Raw genomic sequence first — 23945 nt, 5'->3', positions numbered from 1 at the left:
GTTACCCATAGGAATAGCTGTGAATTAACCCCCATATCTGAAGCATCCTCAAAGTCTACTCTTTGAACATTTGTTCCTGGGATGGTGGCATTATTTGGGGAAGCTCTAGAACTTTTAGGAGCTGAAATCTGGCTAGAAGAAATAGGTTATCAAAAGGGCAAGAGCTTAGAGCCCACCCCTAGTTCCAAAGTTGCTGTACCATAGTCCACGTGAGAAACCTCTACAGCGTGGCCCTGCCTTTATGCTCTCTTTGCAATGATGGACTGAACCACTCTGAGCTCGTGAACCAGGTCTTCCCTGCCAGAATGATCTATGTCCCCTGAGATCATGATTTATGCTCTTCTTGGAATGATGGACTGTATTTTCTGACACCATGAGCCAGGATCCCTGCTGTGATGGACTGTACCCTCTGAGACTGTGAGTGAAAATAAACCTGTCCTCTCTTTCGATGATTGTCACACAATTTTGTCAAAACGACACAGAAGGTAACTAATAAAACTCCAAACCGATAAGTATGCAGCCCACAGGAAGAATATGTAAAGTTGGGGGATGGGTCAGTTGGTAAAGCAAGGGTGCAGACCCAAGTTCTGTCCAGAGAACCATGTAAGAAGTACAAAAGGGGTTCACTTGTACACGTTACACCTAGTACACTTGGCAAGGGTCCAGACCAAGAAGAGACCCTGCCTTAAATAAAAAGTGGAAGGCACCTGAGGACCAACGCCCAAGGTTATCCTCCCAGCTGCACTGACGTACACATGATACGTGTACCTACACACAAAAACATGCATATACACAGACTCAAAGATAAAAATATAGAGAGATTTTATGTATTGTGTGAAAATGAAACTCATTAATGATGTAGCCTGACTAAAATAATGGGGAAAAGAAAGGAAAGAAAAGAAAGTCGAAGCTAGCCCAGCATCTGCTGGGCAGCTCTGAAGGAACAGCCAGCTGTACTGATTGTACACAATGGCTAACACAGTCACAAGGTGATTTCATGACAGGTCATAGACTGATTAACATCCTTGTTTGTGACTCTCGTGACAATTAGGGCAGTACTGAGCACACACACACAAAGGGCTGGCCACACTGGTGCTGAGGGTAAAGTCTGACTCTGAGTGTCCTAGCTGGCACACAGAAAGGAAATCTGCTCTCAAACAAAAATCAATAGACCCAGAGCAACACTGAACCAACTGTTTAGGGGAAATCAAGGTAACAGGGGGACTGCTGCTGAGTTCTGCTGCTGAGATCGAGGTAACAAAGGAACTTCTTACAAGAACCGAAGATATGGCTCAGCAGCCGAGCAGGTCAGCTCTACTAGCTTCTCTGACATCAGTGTGGCCCGGGCATGACTTTAATGCACGGCACAACAAGAGCAGCTAATGAATTGCACCTCACTTCTCTTAGCTCATGCTCTTGCTCTCCAGAGAACTTTATGGGCCCTGGTCAGCATCAGGTATCCACAGATCCCTAGGCACATTTTCCCTACCATACACAGACACACTCTCCTTTATCAGAGTTACTAACATTAAAACTGGCACAGCTCAGCTATAACAAATGGCACTCTGAGAAGCCTAAGGCTGGGGTCCTGGCCTGTGTCTACAATGATCCCCTGTTGACAAGTGAACTCTGCATATGGGCAGTTATGGGAACTCCACTTGTACAAATGGGTTCTCTCAAGCCTTGATCACCAGATCCATGGGGCCCCAAACAGGACTGTACTTACAAATAAGGGCACTGGCCAAGGGTGACCTCACAGAGCCAAGAGGCGAGCCCCCTGGCTCCTCTGAGGTCAAAGTAGCTATACATCCTGGGTGCCCCCACCAACCTCTACAATAGACTCTATCTACCTTCTTGACCCCAAAACTCTTAAGAAGCCACTTTGCCCTCTAGTGACATTAAATGGTTACCCCAAATGTGCAAAATGGTTCTGCAGACCTCTTGTCTCCACAATCATAACTCTGTGAGACGTCATACCGAATGTCATACTTAGAAAGTCACACACACACAGACACACACACACACACACACAAGCACGCACACATACATACACACACACATATACCCCCACACACACACGCACACATGCACACACACATGCACACACACACACGCACACGCACACACACACGCACACACACGCACACACACACACGCACACATGCACACACACGCACACACACACGCACACACACGCACGCACACACACGCACACACACAAACATGCACACACACACATACACACACACATATACACACACACACACACACAAGCACACACACATACATACACACACACATACACACACACAAGCACGCACACATGCACACACACGCACACACACTCACGCACACACACACACAAGCACGCACACATACATACACACACAAGCACACACACGCACACGCACACACACACCCCACACACAAACATGCACACACACATACACACACACACATATACCCACACGCACACATGCACACACACGCACACACACACACGCACACACACGCACACAAGCACGCACACATACATACACACACAAGCACACACACGCACACGCACACACACACCCCACACACAAACATGCACACACACAAACATGCACACACACACATACACACACACATATACACACACACACACACACAAGCACACACACATACATACACACACACATACACACACACAAGCACGCACACATGCACACACACGCACACACACTCACGCACACACACACACAAGCACGCACACATACATACACACACAAGCACACACACGCACACGCACACACACACCCCACACACAAACATGCACACACACATACACACACACACATATACCCACACGCACACATGCACACACACGCACACACACACACGCACACACACGCACACAAGCACGCACACATACATACACACACAAGCACACACACGCACACGCACACACACACCCCACACACAAACATGCACACACACATACACACACACATATACCCACACACACACACACGCACACATGCACACACACACGCACACACACGCGCACACACACACGCGCGCACACACACACACACTCGCACACACACACATGCACACACACGCACACACACGCACACACACACACACATACACACACACACACGCACACACACACACACACGCACACACACGCACACACACATGCACACACACGCACACACACGCACACACACACGCACACACACACACACACGCACACGCACACACACACGCACACACACGCACACGCACGCACACACACGCACACACACCATTCATGAATAAATCCTAGGTTCAGTGGGCTGGGGCTAACACTTCTCCCTGTGCCCCTGGGTAACAGCCACGCCTGCGATGAGCAGAGGCTCAGCACTTCCATGTGTGCACACAGGAAAATGGCAGCCAGAAAAGTGACCCCAGCGTCTGCTTTATTCTTCACAGATGGTTTTCTGATATTAACTCTGATACAGGGTAAAAAAAAAATTTTTTTTTGGACTAGAATCTAGGTCCCCAGAGACTTTTGAATAATATAGTTTTACTTTCCATCCCAGAAAAGAGAGACCTCCCTCGAGTTCTCTGACCACTTACTTCATTTCCAAGGCTCCGGGTGATGGGGCTCCGCCTATGCTACTACACTCTACTGTGTGGAGTAGAGAATATATCTGGGAAGGACCTCAAAGGGATCTACTATCCAGGGCCTTAGAGGGATGGCCCCCAAGAGTTCCCTGCCCCCATGTCTGTCTGTCTGTCTCTCATTCTCTTGTGTGTCTGTCTAGTTCATCACTTCCTCCTCATTTAAGAACAAAGAAAGTGACAGACACAAGAGCAACCTGACTTATGAAGATGGGGGTGGGAGATGGCTGCAGAAATACAACAATTGTTTCAAAGCCCGGACTGTTTCCTGGGATAGAAGTCACAGCTTTTAACAAGCCAAAAGCTCCTTCCTAAAGCACCAAACAGGGGGAGTGCCAGACATGCCCATGTCCTATTCAGTCTGCCCTTCCTGGGCAGCCATGTGTGAACGCAGAGTCAGCAGCTGAGCATTGGCTTGTTATGGGAAAGCCAGTGTGCTAGGTTTGCTCAGCCCTAACCTGTCTGGAGACAGCAGGGCCTGAACGACACACATGTCGAGGTGCTACGGGCACTCATGTGTGTCTACTTTTAGTTTCTTTACTTCTTCAAATGCTACCCATGCAAGCCCATAGACAGAGGCTGCTCTAGGAAAGAGTGACCAGGGTGCAAGATGAAGTGGTGCCCAGATAGGAGCTGCGCTCAGCTGCTCTGCACTGGTCATCGAAGAGGAAGAGAACATGGAAGCTACAAAGCCGAGGAGTGAGGCTCTCACATGACTGGATAACTGGGCAGCTCCCCAAGAGACCTGGGTCACTGGGTGAGCAAGGTTGGATCCGCAGTGATAGCTGTGCAAGCCAAGGCTGTAAGCTGAGAGAGCTCTGTGCGCTCCAGGGACAGCTGCAGGTCCACATGCGCCCCATGGGCAGTTGGACGGTTTTAATTGTCCATTTGACAGAACCTAACGTCACCTGGAAAGATGTGGGACTGCATAGGTCAGGTAGTTCTGTAGGCATCTCTGTGGGGGATTGTTGTAATCACATAAATGGCTAAGAAAAAACCCAGACCAAAGCAAGTGGCATCCTTCCCTGGGTTGAGATCATAGAAAAGAAAAAACAAGTTGAGCCACTGACAAACACACATGCGTTCCCTCTCTTACTGCTCCTGACTGCCTTCATCTCCCTGCAGTGACGGGCTTGAGCCTGGAACCGTGAGCTAAGATAAGCCCTTTCTCGAATAAGTTTCTTTCGTCAGGATATTTTTTCAGGGCAACAGGAAATGAAACTAATACAGAGCCCATGAATGCTAAACAGGGAGAAAGATCTGCTTGTGTGGGCTACTGAGTATCTTAGGGCCAGTGTCTTCCCCACTGTGTCCTCCGCCAGGTCTACGGTTCACTAACCAATGAACTGACTGACTCTCACCACACTGAATGTCAGCTTCATGAAACTCTTGCATAATTTTCAGTCACTTAAAAGTATAAAGTGCTTAGGTAGACAAAACCAGGCTCAAACTGTCCCAAGGTTCCAGAGCGTTAGGACACAGAACGCACTGCTTGCATGCTGCAGGCATGGCCAACTGCTGGGCCCAGAAGTGCAATGCATTTCTAGCTTTTGTTTACTACAGCACTGTTTTTCGGGTCACTTGCAAACACAAGCAATCACTACGAAGCCTTCCGCTAGGCCTTATGAATAAACAATTCAAACATTCAAACGCGCTAGTCCATGCATATTGTTTCCCTGGGAACAAACCCAAAACATCTCCCATGGATGCTGAAAATTGAAGTCAGTATCCTCCCTACTTTCTGAATAATTGGCCAGAACACTATACTTGTAGACTCCTGTCATGGCCACTTATTTTTTTCCAGAAAGCCCCCCATTTGGCGGTCAAGAGTGAGAATAACAACCCAATCAAAGGGAGAAGGTCTCAAGATTTTACTCTAAGGAAACAGGGAGGTAGGAAAAAAAAAACAACATTCGATAGAGCACGAAAGGCATCATTTCCAAGTAAGTGTGGTGGTGAGAACATAGCCAGACATCTTCCTAATGGGAACCAGCAGAGAAAACAGCGGCCGCAGAGGACCCATTCCTAGCAGAGTCACGCAGAGTTCCAGCACTGGGAGAGGAGTGCCTGAGCTGAGGCTGGAGGAGGACTGTACAAGTCTTCCTGTTATGAAAACAGGACACAGGTGCTGAGTGACTGCATCTTCTAATTCAAAGAACAGGCCTTGGTGCTGCAGTGGTGTCTTCCCCTCCCAGGACACAGGGGTGACTCACTGCTTGGGGTGTGAGATTTCAGAAGCCCCTGTTTCTCCAGTATTCTGTGGGAAGACGGCGGCTTTCCAGCTCGGGTCTGTGTGATGGCAAGCTCAGCTCTGTCCCTAACACGGCTCAGTGTTCAGAGCCCTCCCACAATTTGCTTCTGTAGCTGGAAAATGAGACTAATATCACTGTTTCCCGGAGTCTGTTGTGGGGATTACATCAGAGGGTTCCACAAGATAGCAGACACCCTCAGGTGAGCAAGGAAGAGGTTGATGACACCTGCTACAAGCCTCAGAAGAGCTCCTCAGTAAACAGTAAGATCTCAGCATTTGCACAAAGGCACATGAAAAGAACTATACAGGCAGAAACACTCAGCCCCAAAAGAGCACGCACACAGGCATACATAGTGTACACAAGGAAACACACAGAACCGGACATGGGCCAAACCCGCACACTCGCAGAGAAAGCATGGTGAAGGAAAGGATACAGAGACGTGGGCAAAGTAGCTGAAGGGGTTTGCAACCCCATAAGAACAACAGTATCAACCAACCAGACCCCTCAGAGCTCCCAGGGGCTGAACTACCATCCCAGGAGAACACAGAGATGGGCCCAGGACTCCATCTGCATATGTAGCAGAGGATGGCCTTGTCCGGCATCAATGGGAGGAGAGGCCCTTGGTTCTGTCAAGGCTCTATGCCCCAGTGTAGGGGATATCAGGGCGGGGAGGTGGGATGGAGTGGGTAGGTGGGTGAGAGAGCACCCTCATAGAAGCTGGGGGTGTGTGTGGATACCAGGTTTCTAGAAGGGAAAGTAAATTTAAAACATGCAATTAAAAAATAAAAAAATAATAAAAGAAAAAATACTTGAAAAAAAATGCCTGAGGAATAGGGGGTGGGGATGGGGGTGGGGATGGGGGTGGGGATGGGCCCTGAATCTGTATACCTTAAGGATTACAGACCCATGGTTAGCAAGTTTTCTTAATTAAAGTACTTTTAAAATCTTTTATCAATGGCCTTGCTCCTGTACTAAGAACCTTCCTTCCTTCCCTTCTGACTGACCTTCCTTCCCTTTTCAATCAAGCACTAGCCGAGAATTCAACTCTTTCCAGGATTCCTTGTGCTGAACAGGGGCAGAGGTGCCTGCCCACTGGGTCCTCTCAGAAAGCTCCCCAGTGGACTGCTCTTCCAGTGTTTCACCATCCAATTCTAGGAGCACTTTAATGTTCTCTTACAGCCCCTCTGGACTCCACTGATACTACTTGGTCTTTGGCTCTTGCCACAGGCTACTACTTTCTTTTTCGAAAAAGTTCTTTAGTTTCTTTAACTAGCAAACTAAGTAATAGGTTTTGTTATGGCGTTTTTCAAGGCCTGTTCTTATTGGTCCTTTCCCCCCATCCTCTGGCCTCTTATGCTTTTATGATATGTGCATTCTGTTGCCTCTTTTCCTCACCTCCTTAAGAGCCATTCTTTCCCTTTATACTTTTTGGCTCAAGTTCTGAGGAGATGGTATGGGTTATACTAAGCTTGACAGTAAGTGATCATGCACAGGAAGCTAGTTAGCTTAAGTCAGGACCCAACCAGATCCAACCACCTATGATCCACAAACCACACAGACACTGTTAGTCAGGCATCTCAAGAGGATGCTGTGAATACAGAGGGGAAGAGATCCAAAAGTCTGAAGGTGGGCAGACAGGCCTGCCGGCCTGCCAGAGAAGCTATGTGAACCTGGATTAAGTTCACAGGCTGCCAGCTCCTGCTCAGGAGAGACCTATTTCTGCTGAATGGATTGCACAAAGCCCGCCGTAAAGTTTTGGGGGCAAATCTGCCTTATTCGTAGACTACTGATTTACTCTTGGTCTCATTGAAACACCCTGACAGAAGCATCCAGAATATAAGATCACATATTTGGGAGCTGTGGTCTAACTGCAGTGACACATGAAACCTACCATGAGGGACAGACAGGCAGGCAGTGAGGTGAAGGGCCACCCTTCGCTTACACAGTGGATATAGTAGTGTACCAAAAACATCATTATCTAAACAACTGAGTGGGTTAACCAAGGTGGTTCTGCACAGAGACCAGAACGCTCTGGGTGTAGCCAAGCAGATAGATAAATCATGTTATCCTACTGGGCAGCCGTCCAGGAGTCAGGCAAGCTGCCTGGCCAACAGAAGGCCACAGGCCAAAATGGACCATATTCAAAGAAGAGCTGACCCCAGGCTTCTTGACCCCAATGGATCTTTGATGCTTCCCTAAGGTTGAAGGAAGCAAGAGTGGAATGGAATCCACAAACACATATACCAAGGAGAAATGCTGAAGTAAGAGAGTCTGTGTTCCAGAGGGGTTACCTGCATGCTCGGCACTCGGGAAGAGAAAGCAGCCTGGGACTGGCACCCTATGCGCTCAGGTTAGTTGAGTCTGTAGGTTTTCTTGTGGTGTCCTTGACCTCTCTGGCCTCCAATCCTTCCTTCCCATCTTCCACAAGATTCCACAAACTCCGCTTAATATCAACCCTGTTCTTAAACCATGCTGGGATGTAGTCAATAGGAAACATGGCTTTATCTTCTGATACCACTGGCTGTCCCCAAGGCTTGAGCCGTTCCCCTACAACAAGTGGCTAACCACAGAGCATGCATGCACACACCAGCACCTGACACACAAGGACTTCCTTCGTGAGTCAGTAAGGGATGGTGAGCTGCTGAGTGTGTGGACAGATGAACCAGTGGACAGTGCGGGGGTGGGGGGGAAATGTGTGGATGGGTAGGTAAATGCGTGAGTGGATGGACGGATGAGTGGGTAGGGGGCTAGATGGGTATGTGAGCACATGGGTGGATGTGTGGGTAAATGAGGCTGGATGAGTGGTTGACTGACTGGGTGGGTAGACAGATGGGTAGGTGGCAGGGTGGATAGGTAGGTGGAATACAGGGGATGACCCAGATACCGATTTAAGGAGATTGTACGATGAAAAACAACAGGTTAATTCTGATCAACTTGTTGTTACGCCAATACAAACATCCCACACATTTGAAAAGGCAACAACAGCGACCATTAATCTCTTTTAATTGCTATTTTTAAAAGTTAAAAGTGCAGCTCTTTTGGTTATAGGTCTTGAGAAACATTTGTTTCACTCCAGGAAGCAACGAGTCTAATCTTACTCCCTAAAGGAAGGCCAGTGGTGACTAGGAAGAGGAGGGCCACGACATTAATGACAAGGACTTCCGACACACTGCAGCCCTTGTTTTCCACTGCAGAAACACAATACTGTCTCTCTCACATGACATCCAAAAGGCATGTTTCTTTCCTATGACTTGTTTTGTTTGTTTTATTTGAGACAGGGTTAAGTGTAGCTTAGGCTGATCTCAAACTTTTGATGTAGCCAAGAATAAGCTTGAATGTCAGATCCTACTGAGTTCTGGGATTACACACATGGCCAGATTATGCATCACAGCGGGGGGTGTTGAATTTGGGGCTTCCTACATTTGAGGTAGGTATTTTTCCAGCTGTGCTACATCCTCAGCCCTCCTAAGTTTCTCTGTGAAGAAATCTTCCTGAGTGTTGATGATCTTATTAAAAAGAGACAAACGATATTAGCCTGAGTTCAATCATTGCTAAATCAAAATTTCGCATCTCTGCTGAGAGCGTTCTCATAGTAAGTCCTACTTTCCATTTTGTTGTTCTTTGTTCTTTGTGAGTGACCAACCTTAGGTCTGAGGCGTGTTAGAAAAGGTAAGTTGTTTCTGAAATTCAAGAAGTGGCTTCGGGAACGGCCCCCACAGTCTGGGTATTTCTATGTCCCGTCCTCAAAAGGAAAAATCAGATGTTTCTTAAACATCTGTTTTGGCTCGTTAGAAAAACCCATGGAGCACACATGGAAAACTATACTCAGGCAATTTCCTGTTTGCATTACAGCCTCTTTGTGTCCACTAAAGTCAACATATGAAAGAGAGGATTCAGTCTGCTCACCAACAGAACTGTTAGCCCACCTTGGCCAGCATTCTCTGATGGGGCCTTCATGAGCCTACTTTGTGAGCCTGGCTCCAATATCCAGGTCTTCACCTTTCACACCATCCAGCCCTAACCCATCACATGAATGCTCCAGGGAGTGGGTCTCCTGCCAGACCACTACATCTTTAACATCAAGTCACCTAGCTCACTACCCACCCACACAGCACTTTGTACACTGTATCTCCACCCTGTGTGTATTCTCTGTAAGAGTAGGGAAACTGAACAACTTTGAGACAGTTGTATCCTCAAGGGCAAAGATATGATCTCCCCTAAGACTGTTAAGCAACTTACTGCTTTGCATAGAGCTGTCCTGCCCTCAATTGAAACAGAGTCTCAGGTGGTTCCCTTAAGCATGCATACCTATTGGACAGGTGCCTGTACAGAGGTCCACCTGCTGGGATAGGAAGTCCCAAATCCAGCAGTACCTTACTTTGGGTCGAGTCCTTTCATCTTGGGCCAGTATCTCACTTCAGGCCAGGAGTCCCTGAGTTTGGGACAGTGTCCCTTCTTGGAATTCAAGAAGGTGGCTGTTTGCAGACTCCATCTCCATGAAATGTTATCCCAAAAGCCAATATTTGCAGTTCACCCATCAGCTGTAGACAGATGCAGAATGGTGAAAAATCTGAGGCACCTGAGACATTAGTTTCAAATGAGGAGCATGGACAGGTGACCTGCTCCAGCTCTTATAGTGTCCCTTCTGAGGCCTGCTTTGGAGAGTTCCACAGCTTTAGTGGTTTTGTACTCTGTATTGATTTTGCTATCAAAACATTCCCAACTGAGCATGATATTGGTATGTGCCCTGGTCTCTAAACAAGCAGCTGTGGTGGGCCTTGCAGACAAGATGGAGTCCTGTCAGTTCCATTCAAGAATAGGTTGCAGGGCTCTCAGCCACCAGTGCATGGTTAATAGATGAAATGCACACAGGACACACTTTCAGACTGAAACACACACAAACTAATGCTATCTGTAGATCTTGGTGTTAAGGCTGTGACCAGAGATTGCAGGAATTTCATGCCGTGTATTACCATATCAGCTCTCCTTTATTCCATATCTCAGACATACCTCCCAGGAACACTGAGAACCAGTCATCAACAGGGCCTGGGGATCAGAGGGCACACCTCTGGCCCAGCCCAGAAACAGCCAAAGAACAGGACCTATCAGAGTCCGGAATAAAGACAGCTGTCAAAAGAATTCTGACAGCCTAGGTATGGTGACACATGTCTGTAACCTGACACTCAGAAGTCTGAGACAGGAGGATTGCTGAGAATGCAAGCTATTCTGAGCTACATGTTGAGTTCCAGGCCCTCCTGGACAACACAGAAATAACTTATCTTAAAAAAAATAAAATCAAGAGTTTTTACTCAAAAGTCTACTGGATATCAAAGCACCAGAAAATAAAGCCAACCGTGGTGATAAAAATGTTGTCACCCCACAAAAATGCAGGTTCCTACTCAGTCTTAGTCCCACGGTTCTGGGATTGTCCCCTCTGTGCCTTACTGTCGCCACGTTACAGGCTTGCCTCGGTGGGACTTGTGAAGCCCTATGGGAGCTGAGCGGTCAAAGCTAACAGATTCATCTTTTCTCACCAAAGTTACAACAAGGAAGAAAACAGGAGGGGCCACATCAGATGCCAAGCAGAACAAAGCCACACAGAAGATTACAGAACCATACCCTAAAAATAACCCAGACAGATACACGCAGAAACTGTAATTGAGTACTTTAGAAGTATTGTTTAGATTTGAGAAAGAACGAAAGAAAGGAAGAAAGAAAGAAAGAAAGAAAGAAAGAAAGAAAGAGAGGAGAGAAAGAAAGAAAGGAAGACAGACAGAGCGAGCAATAGTCTGTAATAAGAATTTGGTTAAACTTCATAATTTCACAGAAGTGAATACTGTGTTCATTTACAATGACAAGACAGGCCTGAGGGTAAAGTCTGGCGGTGCAACTTAAGGTCCTGGATTCAATCCCCACCACTGTGCATATGTGTGTGTCTGCAAGTGTGAGTGTGTGCGTCTGTGTGCATATTAGTCACTTTCTCACTGCTGCTACAAAACACCGTGACCCAAAACAACCCATGAAAGAGTTTAATAAGGTTCCACGGGGTTGGAGTCTATGATGGAGGAGGGAAGGCATGGATGACAGCAGGCAGTTAGAGCAGCAGCTGAGAGCTAACATCTTGATCCACAGCAAGAGGCAGAGAGCATCCTTGGAATGGCAGGAGGCCTGTGAAGTCTTGAAGTTTGCCCCTGGTGATGCATCTCCAATAAAGCTATGTCTCCTAATCCTTTCCAAGAGACTGTGGGCCAAGTACCCAAGCATAGAGCCAACGGATGGTGGAGGGACATTCTCACTTACATCACAGATTAATGTGTGTGTGTGTGTGAGTGTGTGTGTGTGTGTGTGTATGTATGTATCCACCCACCCACCCATCCATCTACCCATCCACCCATCCATCCATCCATCCATCCACAACTTACATATATAATACATAAATACACATAGATATAACTATATGCACACACATAACATATATCACACAAACGCACATAATGTATCACACACATAACACATAGCATACACATACATAACATATAAAACACACAGAGACACACACATAACATAGCACATACACACAGTACATATATACACAGACATAATCTACACACACAAAACATAGATCTCACACACGCATACACAAATACATAATAAACACAGAAACATGACATGCACACACATATAACATACATACATACATACATACATACATACACATACACACACTTGTAGGCACAGTATAGTATGTAGGCTAAAGCATACAAGTACATTATAGAATTAGACATATATCATGCCCTAATTTTTTAAAATAAAAATAACAGGCATACACATCAATGTATGCCTAGGCATACACACAGACATTTGTATAAATGAACATGGAATTTAATGATAGAATATAAGCTATCTGTTTTGTTTTATCTGTATTTAAAATATTTTTAATACAAACGTATTATTTGCAAAAAAATTAAATACTGTATAAAAGTAATGGTTGATCAATAGGTAAAAGGTTAGTCTCATAACTCTTAGCACAATGTGTGGAGACTGCCGTTCAGCCCTCTCCAGCAGGAAAGGCCAATTCAATAATGTTTGTTTGTTGAACCAAATTCCTCCCAGAGATGACTGGTTCAGAGACCCTAGGGAAGATGTGGATTTCCTAAGACCTTGCAAGTTTATATGCAGTGCTAGAGCTACAGTAGCCAAACAGGAGGGGCTGGATGCCCCCGGCCAGAGGACAAGAACCTAAGCAGGCTTCAGCCTCACATCCTTAGCACACCGCGGGCCGAGATGCAAGGACATCCCAGAAGCCAAACTTGTTTAGAAACGCAGCTGACTCCCGGTCCCAAGACTATGATGGTCTGAACCCGAGGATTAAGTAAGTATTCCCTGTGTGTCGCTGTTCCGGTCCTTTATCATGTCATCCATCACAATTACCTAGCAGTCAAGATAGAAGCCACAGCTCTCATCCCTTGGAGAACTCACATTATGTAAATGCATGATCGGTCATCCTGTTGTGAGGACCCAGGGAGGGACCAGCACTGAGACACTGACTCCCTTAGCACTGATAACCATATATCACTCATGAACAGGCCACGTGAACCCCTAAGAAGTACACGTCACAGGGCTTCTCATGGGAAGGGGTCTTAAGACCACTTTGATTAATGGTATTTCCTACTTTCCTCTTAGGGATGAGGGTAAAATACACCCTAAATCACAGTACATGGAAACATAGGGACACACACACCATGCTGGTGAACACCTCTGCAAAGAGACCAATGCTCAGAACCTTTCCACATAGCTCCCTATCAAGAAGTACACAGAACAAAAAGTCAGTCGGTGAAAGGGAACCTAAAGATTCCATGGCTGGGGAACATGAACTGCTTGAAGTCACTTCTTTACAGCTACATGTCTGATTCACTGTCCTGGACTCCCAAAGCAGGGTGAAACGCATGGCCAGAACCCACCAATATGGTGAACAGTAGTGTGGCTTCACTTTAGAAGGCTTAGCATTGTGGGCCATCTCCAACATCATCCCCTACTCTCACCTCTCTGCTCCCATCACAGCCTTGAGGCCATGGAAGAGAGACAGGTTCAGGATAAACAGAGGCAACATCTCAGAGCTTATACCCAACGTGACGGAAGCAAAGGAACCAGATGGTAAACACTCTAGCTGGTGATACCTACTCCATTCTGCCTCTGTGGTTAGCAGGCAGCCACAGACAAAATGTTAGCCCCCGTCCTGGCTTGTCCCAAAACCTCAAGCTGTAACAGGCAGGCTACCCACAGGCGGTTGTTGGTAACCCTGGCTTTCAGCAGAACTTCCAACAGGAAGCTGTCCAGCCAAGAGCATCTGTGTGGGTAAATCACATGGTCTAATACAGCAGGACCCTGTCCTCTCCTCCCCGGAGTACTTTAGGCTAAATGCTCCAAAGACAAATGGAAAATGCCAGAGTTGAGTTGTTTCAAATTTTTCTCAAAACATCTGAACTTGTGAACGTGGGGAAACTCAGCAGTTTATTCTGACCACTGCTCCTTTTGACCACACCTTACGGAAAAAGAATTTAAAGAAGAAAAAAAAAAGACTCAAATAAGATGGTGAGGCTCTCCTATCATAAAACAACCAAAACCAGATAACACATGGGCAACTATTTTCATGGTATGTCCCTCTGTCAGAACTGGAGATGACTCTGGAGAGACGGAGAGCAAATGAGGTGAGCATGCAACTGCCCCAGCAAGCTGCCGAGAAAAGATAATGCCAGGAGTCTGGAGAGACAGAGGCAGCCAAAACCCGCAGGAGAGATGCCCGAAACACCAGAACACCCCAGGACGAGAGTAGGAAGACTGTAGGCGGATACAGAGTGTAGAGCCAAGCCTGGCATTCACATCCACCAACACAGACGAAAGGACCCGCGTGACTCACAGGCCGAGCTCACACTGGACCAAGGAGAGCTCCGCATACAGCAAAGTCACGGGACCTGAACAGTTAATGGAGATTGGGGTACAACAGAGTCCTGCCACCAGTGCTGCACCCCAAGTCTTTAATGGTGAGATGCAGAGGCTGGGGAAGAAGGCATTTGACTTTTAGACTTTCTGTGGCTTATCTAATCAGTAGAACAAAGCTGGGGTTGACACAATTACCCAGTCCTCGAAAAGGTCAAGTTTGTGATATCTAGGTTCTATTTTAAAACATGCTACGGTGCTCAATTGAGGGATGCTCAATTGAGCTGACTGGGCATGCATGAGGACCTGAGTTCAGATCCTTTGCAACCCCATAAAGTTGTCCATGGCAGTCCAGGCCTGTGATCCCAGTGCTCGAGCAGTACAGACAGGAATGTCCCTGGGGCTTTCTGGACAGTCAATCTAGCTAAATCAGGGAGCTCTGTGTTCAGTGAGAGCTTCTGTCTCACAAAAATAAGAGAGAGATTGAGGAAGATATTTGGTATAGACCTCCAGCATCCACAGGTACATACAAAAAACACATATAGGCAGACCAATCTGGTGGGGACATCTTCTCAGTGGAGGTTCCCAAATGACAGTACTTTGTACATATAAAACTAACCAGCGTAGGGGTTGGGGATTTAGCTCAATGGTAGAGCGCTTGCCTAGCAAGCGCAAGGCCCTGGGTTGGGTCCCCAGCTCCGAAAAAAAGAAAAAAAAAAAAAAAAAACTAACCAGCGTGGAAAGCTAGCTAAGTTTAACGCTTGCGTGCTGTCCAGCAATCAACACCCTTTCTGGTTCTTGCCGCACTTCTTTATCCATGAAGTGAGTTCCTTGGTCTGCAATAAGGCTCCATGGAATGGCAAGGAGGCCTCCTTCAAATTCCTCCATAGGGTTTCTGCCTTGATTTTACTCAGTAATGGCCTAATGCCCTATAATTGCAAGCCAGATAAACCACTTATCCTTCAAAGTTGGTTTTGGTCAGGGTATTTGTCCCAGGCCAGAAATAAAACTAGAACACATAGGGTAGGACATGATGACACAGGGCTCCTGTTTCTCAAAATAAACACCAAGACAAAAACATAAAGTAGTAGAATGATCAACTTGGAAAGATGTTAAGCCACCACCAGTGTCATTTCAAGCAATAAGAAAGCATTCCTGCTCAAGAAGGGGGTGGGCACACACCCTTGATCCCAGCATTAGGGAGGTAGATGGATGTTTGTGAGTTCGAGGCCAGTCTGGTCCACAGAATAAATTCCAGGATACCAGGGAAGTGAAATGCCCCCTCCCGAAAAGTATTTCCACACACTGGCGTGTTAGGTGCATGTGATGGGTGTACGACTTTCAGAATTTGGTAAAAAAAAAAAAAAAAAAAAAAAAAAAAAAAAAAAAAAAAAAAAACAACAGCCCCACCCTGATCCCAAGGACTCCTGGCTCACAGAGACTAACTAACCCAAGAAAGAGTCCTCAGTGTGGTTTGAATAAGAATGTCCCTTGTAGGCTCCAGTATTCGAATCCTTGGCTTCCAACAGGCAGAACTGTCTGGGGCAGTTTAAGAAGTGTGGCCTTGCAAGAAGTATGTTTCTGAGCATGGGCTTTAAGAGATCCTTGGCTCCTTCCAGTTTGTTTTCCTTGCTTTATGCTTGCAGCCAAGGATGTGAGCGTCTAGCTTCCTGTTTCGCTACCCTGTCTCCCTGCCATGATGGATTCCTATCCCTCTGGAACCATGAGCCCAAATAAACTCTTCTGCAAATTGCTTTGGTTATGCTGCTTTGCCACAGCCACAGAAGAGTAACTAAGACAGAGTCCCAGCTACTTAAGCACCACACTATGGTTAAACTGCTCTTAAACAGACTCCGTTAAAACAATGATATTTCAAATAAGTAATTTTCTCCAGCACCTCAAAGCCCACAAAACTGTCATTGTAAAAACAAGTGGGTGTCCTGGATGTTGTGAAATCCAGGAGGTCTCCCTGAGTGGCACTGCAGGCCAGCAGCCTGCAGACGCCTCTTCATTTCCTTAATTTCCTGGCTCCTAAGAAAACTTTAGCTCCAGGCCAGCAGTCCTGACTTCCTAGCTCCATAAAAGCTTTAGGTTACTTGTATCCATTTGTTTTTGTTTCTCCTTATTGCCAAGTGCAAAGGAAAAGGCTAATTTCTCCAACGGGACATCCAAAAGATCATAGTCTATCAAGGGGAACCAGGACAATGCACGGTGATTCTCCAACTACCACACTTGTCCATACACATTAGACCTATCTGTTAATGGTAGGCCTCGGATCTATAGAAAGGACACCTCTTCTTCAGCCTGCCCAACATCCATCCAAAACTTCAGGTACCCTACTCCAAACCCTTAGACTCCTCCTCAGCTCCTGGTCCACACATTGAAGAACAGAGACTGGAGACATGGCGTGAGTGGAAGCAAGCTAAGGACAGACAAGCTGGTCCAGGAAGGCTCTTCCCACAAAGCCTGCACCACACTCAAGCTCCTTTGGAAGGGAACCCACAGCTCCCAGTTACCACCAGTGGAGTTGACTAACAGACAAGCAAGCCAAGTGGTAGGTACATGGGGAGAAAACTCCAGGAAGGTGGCTTCATTAGGATCAAGCCAAGCTTCCAGTCAAAGCTGCCTAGTCTAGGGTCCCAAGTAGACAGACTCTCTCCAACACCATTTCTTTGATGTTAAAACATGCGGAGGAGCAGAGATAGAAGGACTAAACCAACGTGGCTTCCTCACAGGAGTATCTTCCACACACACATATCCAAGATCATGCATAAAGATAATATGGCCCAGCAGAATAAAGCCGTGAAAAGCATCCCAGTGGTCTCAAAGCATGCACCGGCTCAACCGAGCCCTGGATGGACACTGAGGCTCTCCTCTTAGGCCAGCACCCCAAGAACTCAGAAGAACAGTAGCTTCACAGGCCTTGGTTGAGCTGTGAGCAGTGGAACCAGACATCCAGCTCACACATCCGAGCATCCTTCAGCTCTGAGACCAGGGCCACGGGCTCTTCTGTTGTGACCATTTTGAGGAGAGCACATGCTAGGAAACCAGAGCCAAGGGTGTTCGCAGGCCATGGTCCTGTGAGCTTCACACACTCCTGGCAATGCTAGGAAGAGAAAGCCTGCTGAACATCACCACCCCAGGCCCTTCTCCAGTCTTCAGGCAAGGGCGATTGTGCTTCCAGGGGGAAGGTGACTGATTCAACAAGGGAAGCCTGGAGGAAGATGCTCTCTCCTTGGTGCCTTATTTGGAGATGCTGTGCTGGTAGATGACAGTGAACAGCTGTGACAAATGGGACACGCATGCTGGACACCAAAACCCATCTCCATACCTATGGGTCCCTCTTGGTGTCTCTTGATGTCAGCATTATTTGGGAATTTTGCCCATGTGCGCTAGTCAGCAGGTGCTGGCTACCAGAGCTCTGCAGCCTTAGCCATCCCACACAGGCCTGGTACACCTGAACATACATTACCCTGTGCTCCTTCGGGACAGCTGTGATCCTACAAAGTTGACTAAAGTGGCTAGTCTAGACTATATATCATAAGTCCAAACACATTAGAGGCAATCAGAACTTAAGAAGGACACTGATAGACTAACAGAGGCCTAGATATCCAGGTCCTCACTGCTCTGGGGCCTATGCATGGAACCCAGAGCTCTCTCAAACTCACAGCTCCATTCCTTCCTGCACCAGGGCTTCTGTCACACCACCAGTCTGTAACAATTCCCTGGTACTGGAGTGCCCTGGAACGCCCAGCGGATGTTATTTTTTCAGGCTCAGTTCCCATGACCTCAACGATGGAGGCTTCAGGGAACAGAAAAGGATGTCAAAGGAGCAGGCTCTCAAGGTGTGATGCCCAGTGCCTACTAAAGAACCCAGAGCTGTGTTTTAAAGGTTACTTCCCCCCCAAAAGCCCAGGTTGTAGAGGCACATAGAAGGAACAGCTCCTATTCCTACACTGTACAAGAACCAGGCAGGCATTTCTACCGGCCACACAGAGAGAGGCAGGGCACCACTGATGTTCCACCTAGCACTTTCAGTTGCTAGGGAGCAAATCCAGTTCTAACCTGAACCATAAGGCAGCCTGATACTACTGTGAAGCCCCAAACAATCTGGCAACCTCCGGAGCCAAAACATAACTATGAAACATTGGGGAAGGGAAGAACTGGATTTAGTCTTTGGAGAAGTTAAGTGGGAGTGGGGCTTTTAGGCAACAGGCAGTGAGAAAATGAGATGATTCCACTGACTTGGGGAATGGGGATTTGCAAATTAACATCTTTTATGTCCAATTTCAACTTAACCCTTGTTCTTTTGTTTCTTTTCTCAGCCGTGTTTAAGAGGGCGCTAACTCTGGGCCTTGCAGGCTAAGGCAAGCTCTCTACCACTGAGCTATACCTTTGTCTCCAACAGAGACAAATATAAAGTATCAACTTGTATATGAGAGCAGGAAGTGGGCAGAGAAGCTGAAAGAAAGCAGTGTCTTTTGTGTGTGACTGCCCCAAAGCGCCACCAACTCATACCAGCCTGGACCCAGACACAAAATGAAGCTAACTTTGCATTAGTTCTGTCAAGTACTTGCCTGCACACTGGAATCAGTGATACCAAGCGTTATTGTTACATCTTTCAGGAAACTTCATACACCCATAAAAGTACAAAGTTTGAATTTCCGCAAACACACTTTCTGGGAAATCTTTCAAACGCCAGCTCTGGTGTTTCTCTGGAAACCTTACACACCCTTTGCTGCATTTAATTTTTAGAATTTCTTTTAAAAAGTTTATTCCCGTACATGAGGGAGAGAGGGGAGGGAGGGAAAGAGGGGCATGTGGCCATGCATCTGGAAGTCAGAGGGCAACACGCAGGAAGGAGTCAGTTCTCTCCTTCCACTTTGTGGGCCCTGAGAATCGAACTCAGGTTGTTGAGCTTTGCTGCAATCGTCTTTAACTACTAAGTTCAGTCGCCCCTCCCCCACACCAACTACATTTTTATGTGGCATGGTAGCCTGCAAAGCGGCGGCGTGGAGGACTCCTGTTCTACAGCACTCATTTAAAACATACTGCTGCAGAAAGCAATTAAGAATTGGGAACACATAGTCTGTGAATCTGACTTTGCCCAGATGTGAGAAATGGCTCTAGGGTCCAAGTTTTGGCCATTGACTCACTACAGAAATTCTCTGTATTTGGAGACGTTCCACCCTGGCCCAATTTGAAACGTTTACTGCTTTACAGCACACTGTCTATCCTCTCAGATGCAGCCTTGGCTGACCATCCACACCCTCTGGAATGGAAGCCTTATTTAGCTCTTCAGAGGACTAAGCTAGGCACTCCCACCCCAGACTGGTCGGGTAGCCTGCATGATCTCCCCCAGAGGAAGTAGGACACCCATGCACTTTTAGAAGTGAGAACACTGACCGCCCACTCCTTGAATAGTTCCCTCAGATTTTTATAACTTTCGCAGGCATCCTCAGAGATGCCAAAATCTTCCAGTCCAGTCACAAAAAGTGAAAACTCTTTTTGGAATGCAGAAGTGCAGCTGCAGGACCCTGAATTACAGTTGGCCCCTAAACGCATGCCTGCCTACACAGAACCAAATCTCAGTACACACGGAGGCCTGTAGCCAACTCTGCAGCACTGGGATTCCTTCAGATCTAGAGGTTTCAGGAAAGGCGGAAAGCTAGAGAGGTGCACAATTTCAGGTAAAAGCCAGGAAGTGGAGGATCTCTGTGAAACTGACCAACTGAATAGAAACAGCAAGAGGGGTCCCCTGAGCTGCCCAGAACTTGGCCACCCGCACGGTGGTGGGTCCTCCATGGCATCTAGGACGCCAGGCTTCTTCCAGGCAAAGAAAAAGCTCCCTACAAGGGCTGCGCCCAACAGAACCCGCAGGACACCCAGCGAACTTAAAGGCTCTAGCGCAGAAGCGGATCTGTGGCACCGCGGGAAGCAGAATCTGCAAGAGAGGTTTCCTTGGCGCAGGGTGCTGTGCGGTGGGCCTCGCTCCAGGAAGAGGGGAAGGGGGGGCAGGTATACTGATGGAGGAAGAAGGGGGAGGAAGAAGGGGTCGGAGGAGGGACGACCCAACCCCAGGCCTGCGCTTTAGAGGAGAGAGGAAACTCGTGTAGAGGGAAAGTTGAGAAGACACCGGAGGGGAGGCCGGGACGGGAAGGCGCAGGAGACACGCCGGGCTTTCCCTGGCGACTCCCTACTACTTCCCGGTCCAGCGGGAGATTCCAAGTTTGAACAAAGGCGGCTCCCCAGGCCGCGCGCTAAGCGCTCAGGTCCGCCCCTGGCGTCCTCGCCAGGACGGACAAAAGGCCCAGCACACCCTGCGCCGGATGCCGGGATACCCAACATCGCCAAACCAGTACCCACGTCCCCCAGGCTACCCACGGCCCTCGATCTCCCTAAATCGCACGCTCCGCCGACCCCAGCGCCCCCGGGCCGCACTCACAGGATGGAGGTCTGCGGCGCCACCGCGGGCACGGCCTCCAACAACAGATGCATGCAGCGCACGGTGGTACGAAAGCACAGGCAGCGGCTTGGACAGCCTGCCCCTTGCTTCGAGGCGACCACCGCCATGGCCCACCAGGCGAAGCACAGCACGAGTGCCAGCAGGCAGCGGCGCGTGGGGCGCACGGCCATGGCAGACGGCGCGGACAGGCGCTGGCACGCGTGGACAGCAGCGGAGGAGGCCTCGGCGGGCGCGTCCACCGCCGGCTCCCAACTGAGCCCTCAGGTCTCCGGCCCACGTCCCAGCTGTGCGCGGGGGGCGGGGGGGGGCGCCAGCTGTGCACATGCGCGTGGCTCCGCCCCCTCTCAGTCTCGCAGTGGGCGGGGGCTGGGCAATCACCAGGGCCTTGGTGTCTGAACCTAGCGACCCTTCTTGGAGGTGCAGCCGGGCCTCCTTGGACTGCAGGACCAGCGCACACAGACTCCACTGTGGGGGTCGCCTGGAGGTGCAGAGGCGTGGATTAAGACAGGGTTTGGATCCCCGATTCTCCTTTTAAAACTGCAGTGCTACAACTAAGTTACCCCACATCCCTTTCTCCCTGTATCCAGGGGTTTTTTATTTACTGGTGATGCCTTGTTTTAAACACTTAAAAGTGTTGTTGTGTTCTAGGAAGTGTGCTTTCTTGCTCTGCCTCTTTTTCCTCTGTGCCCACCACTGCTCCCACACAAAAACATCTCTCTCTACTTTTCCTCATTCCTACGGAGGCACAGACCCTGAGAGCACAGCTTGTAGGAAGGCTGTAGTGATTAGAAGCTTTCTAGGGAGGGGTGCCTGAGGCCTCCAACATTCACCGCCAATGAGGAACCCTGCCCACCCGGTGCTTCCCTTGTGGGAAAGATGGAGAACACCTGTGGCCACCTCAGATGGATTTTTGCCTGGACAGCCCTTTCTGGCAAGCAGACTGAAATCTCTGAAACTCTAAACCAACCTAGATCTGAGACCTTAAATTTCCCCTCCGTGTTTTGTTACTTTGTTGACAAAACAACACACCAGCTGTATCTGTACCTGCAAACTACTGTGTTTCCACTCGGACTGGGGAGAGGGGGAGGGTTTCTGAGGGTCTAACAACAGGGTACTGGCCAGGGATGGGGTCACATTCAGGCAGTGTCAGGAGGCTTCAGATGCACTGCTGGCAGGCTGTACCACAGAGGAACTGGAAGAGGCTCCAGCTCCTAATCACTGGGACCGCTCCATGGTTGGCGTACCTCCAACCATCTGCAGCTTGTATCCCAGAGAGAGATCAGGATTAAGGCCGTCCTGCTAAACCGCCAGCATGGTATCACTTTCCCACCGCCAGCATGGTATCACTTTCCCGCTACACTCTCTTGAGTAGCTCCTGAGAGTAAGAATGGCTCAACCACAAAGCCCCTGAGAGGCTGCCCGCCCCAGCAGACCTTCACCGCCTTGAGCTCCTACTGAACCAGAGCTAAGTTTCCATATGGGCAGAATTTCCAGGTATTGCAGTGGAGATGAGCACAGGATAAGATGGGACAGTCTAGCCTGTGTACTGTGAGATAGACCAGTCTCCTATCTCCTACAGTTAGTACAAGTCAGGGGCTTGACGGACCCCACCCAGAACAGACAGCCTTGCCTTCAACCACAGATACAAATCCAGGGTCCCTAGGCGACTCACCTGCCTCACCAACTTGTCTGAAAAAACCTTAGTTAAGTGTATGATACCAGAAACCAAAAATATCTTTTTCCTAAAAATCTGCACTTTCCCCCTTAACCCTTGTGTAGTCTCCCTGCTGTGATTTTCCATAGCTGGCCAATCTGGAAATTATCATCACCGCAGGTTGCCTCACCTCCTGTGTAAGTTCTTACCAGGCATATCAGTCCATGTCTCCAGCATCATGCTGGTGCAATAGTCTCACCCCTGAGATCCAAACACTCCCAATCTCTAGCACCCACAGCAAGCGCCACATTTCCAGGTGTCACAAAGTACAACCCTCGCTGTTCTGTACAGCTGCTGTTTCCTACCCATCTGTGATGTTTGGTTTGGCAGGATAAAAGCGTCCTGTGACTCCTTAAGAATAGATGCTCCCCTGGAGGTACTTTGTAGATGTGGCTAAAACTGACCCGTGGGCTTGGATAAGGGAGATGAGTCTCACACGTATGTGAGATTAATAAATCACCTGAGGTCTTGGACGTAAAATCGGAACTTTCCCAGGGAAGAAGTTCCGCTACCAAAGCCTGGGGAGATGGTTTGGTCAGGAAAGTACCTCTTGTACAAGCAGAAGGACCTAAGTTTGGCCCTCAAACTGGTACAGTGGCAGAGGTCTATAGTCCTAGCCTGTGAGCTTTGGCTGGAGTGGAGGGGGACAGGTGGCTCTCTGCAGTTTTCTGTCACCTACTCTAATCAGTCTGACCACTTCAAAAAATTAAGGTGGAGAGTAATGAAGGCCGGACACCAACGTCTAGCCTCCACATACATACACGGGTACAAAAAACACAGACATTATATACAGAGACACAGAAGTATAAGAAACAATTCTGCTGAGCAATCACTCCTGCCTCAGTTTCTAGCTTCTCATTCTTTCCTAGAGGCGATACTAACCATTTTCTTAAAACAGTTCCACCCATCCATCTACCTATCATCC

At 48.1% G+C, this 23945-nt stretch overlaps 1 protein-coding gene across 2 annotated transcripts in view; it reads right to left on the bottom strand.

Moving 5' to 3' along the window:
* Window positions 1–21613, bottom strand: part of Pxdn (peroxidasin) — a 77597-nt gene extending 55984 nt beyond the window's left edge. The window contains exon 1 of one of the 2 annotated variants that reach the window (XM_039112793.2): window positions 21286–21613. In XM_039112793.2, the coding sequence (XP_038968721.1) occupies window positions 21286–21476 (191 nt within the window). In that variant the 5' untranslated portion in view covers window positions 21477–21613. The remainder of the gene's footprint in view (window positions 1–21285) is intronic. The other variant, NM_001271261.1, reaches the window with a different exon arrangement.
* Window positions 21614–23945: the final 2332 nt, after the last annotated feature.

This window comes from Rattus norvegicus, chromosome 6 (assembly GCF_036323735.1).
Source record: "Rattus norvegicus strain BN/NHsdMcwi chromosome 6, GRCr8, whole genome shotgun sequence".
Classification (NCBI taxonomy): Eukaryota; Metazoa; Chordata; class Mammalia; order Rodentia; family Muridae; genus Rattus; species Rattus norvegicus.
This window is presented reverse-complemented; position numbering and strand designations above follow the sequence as displayed.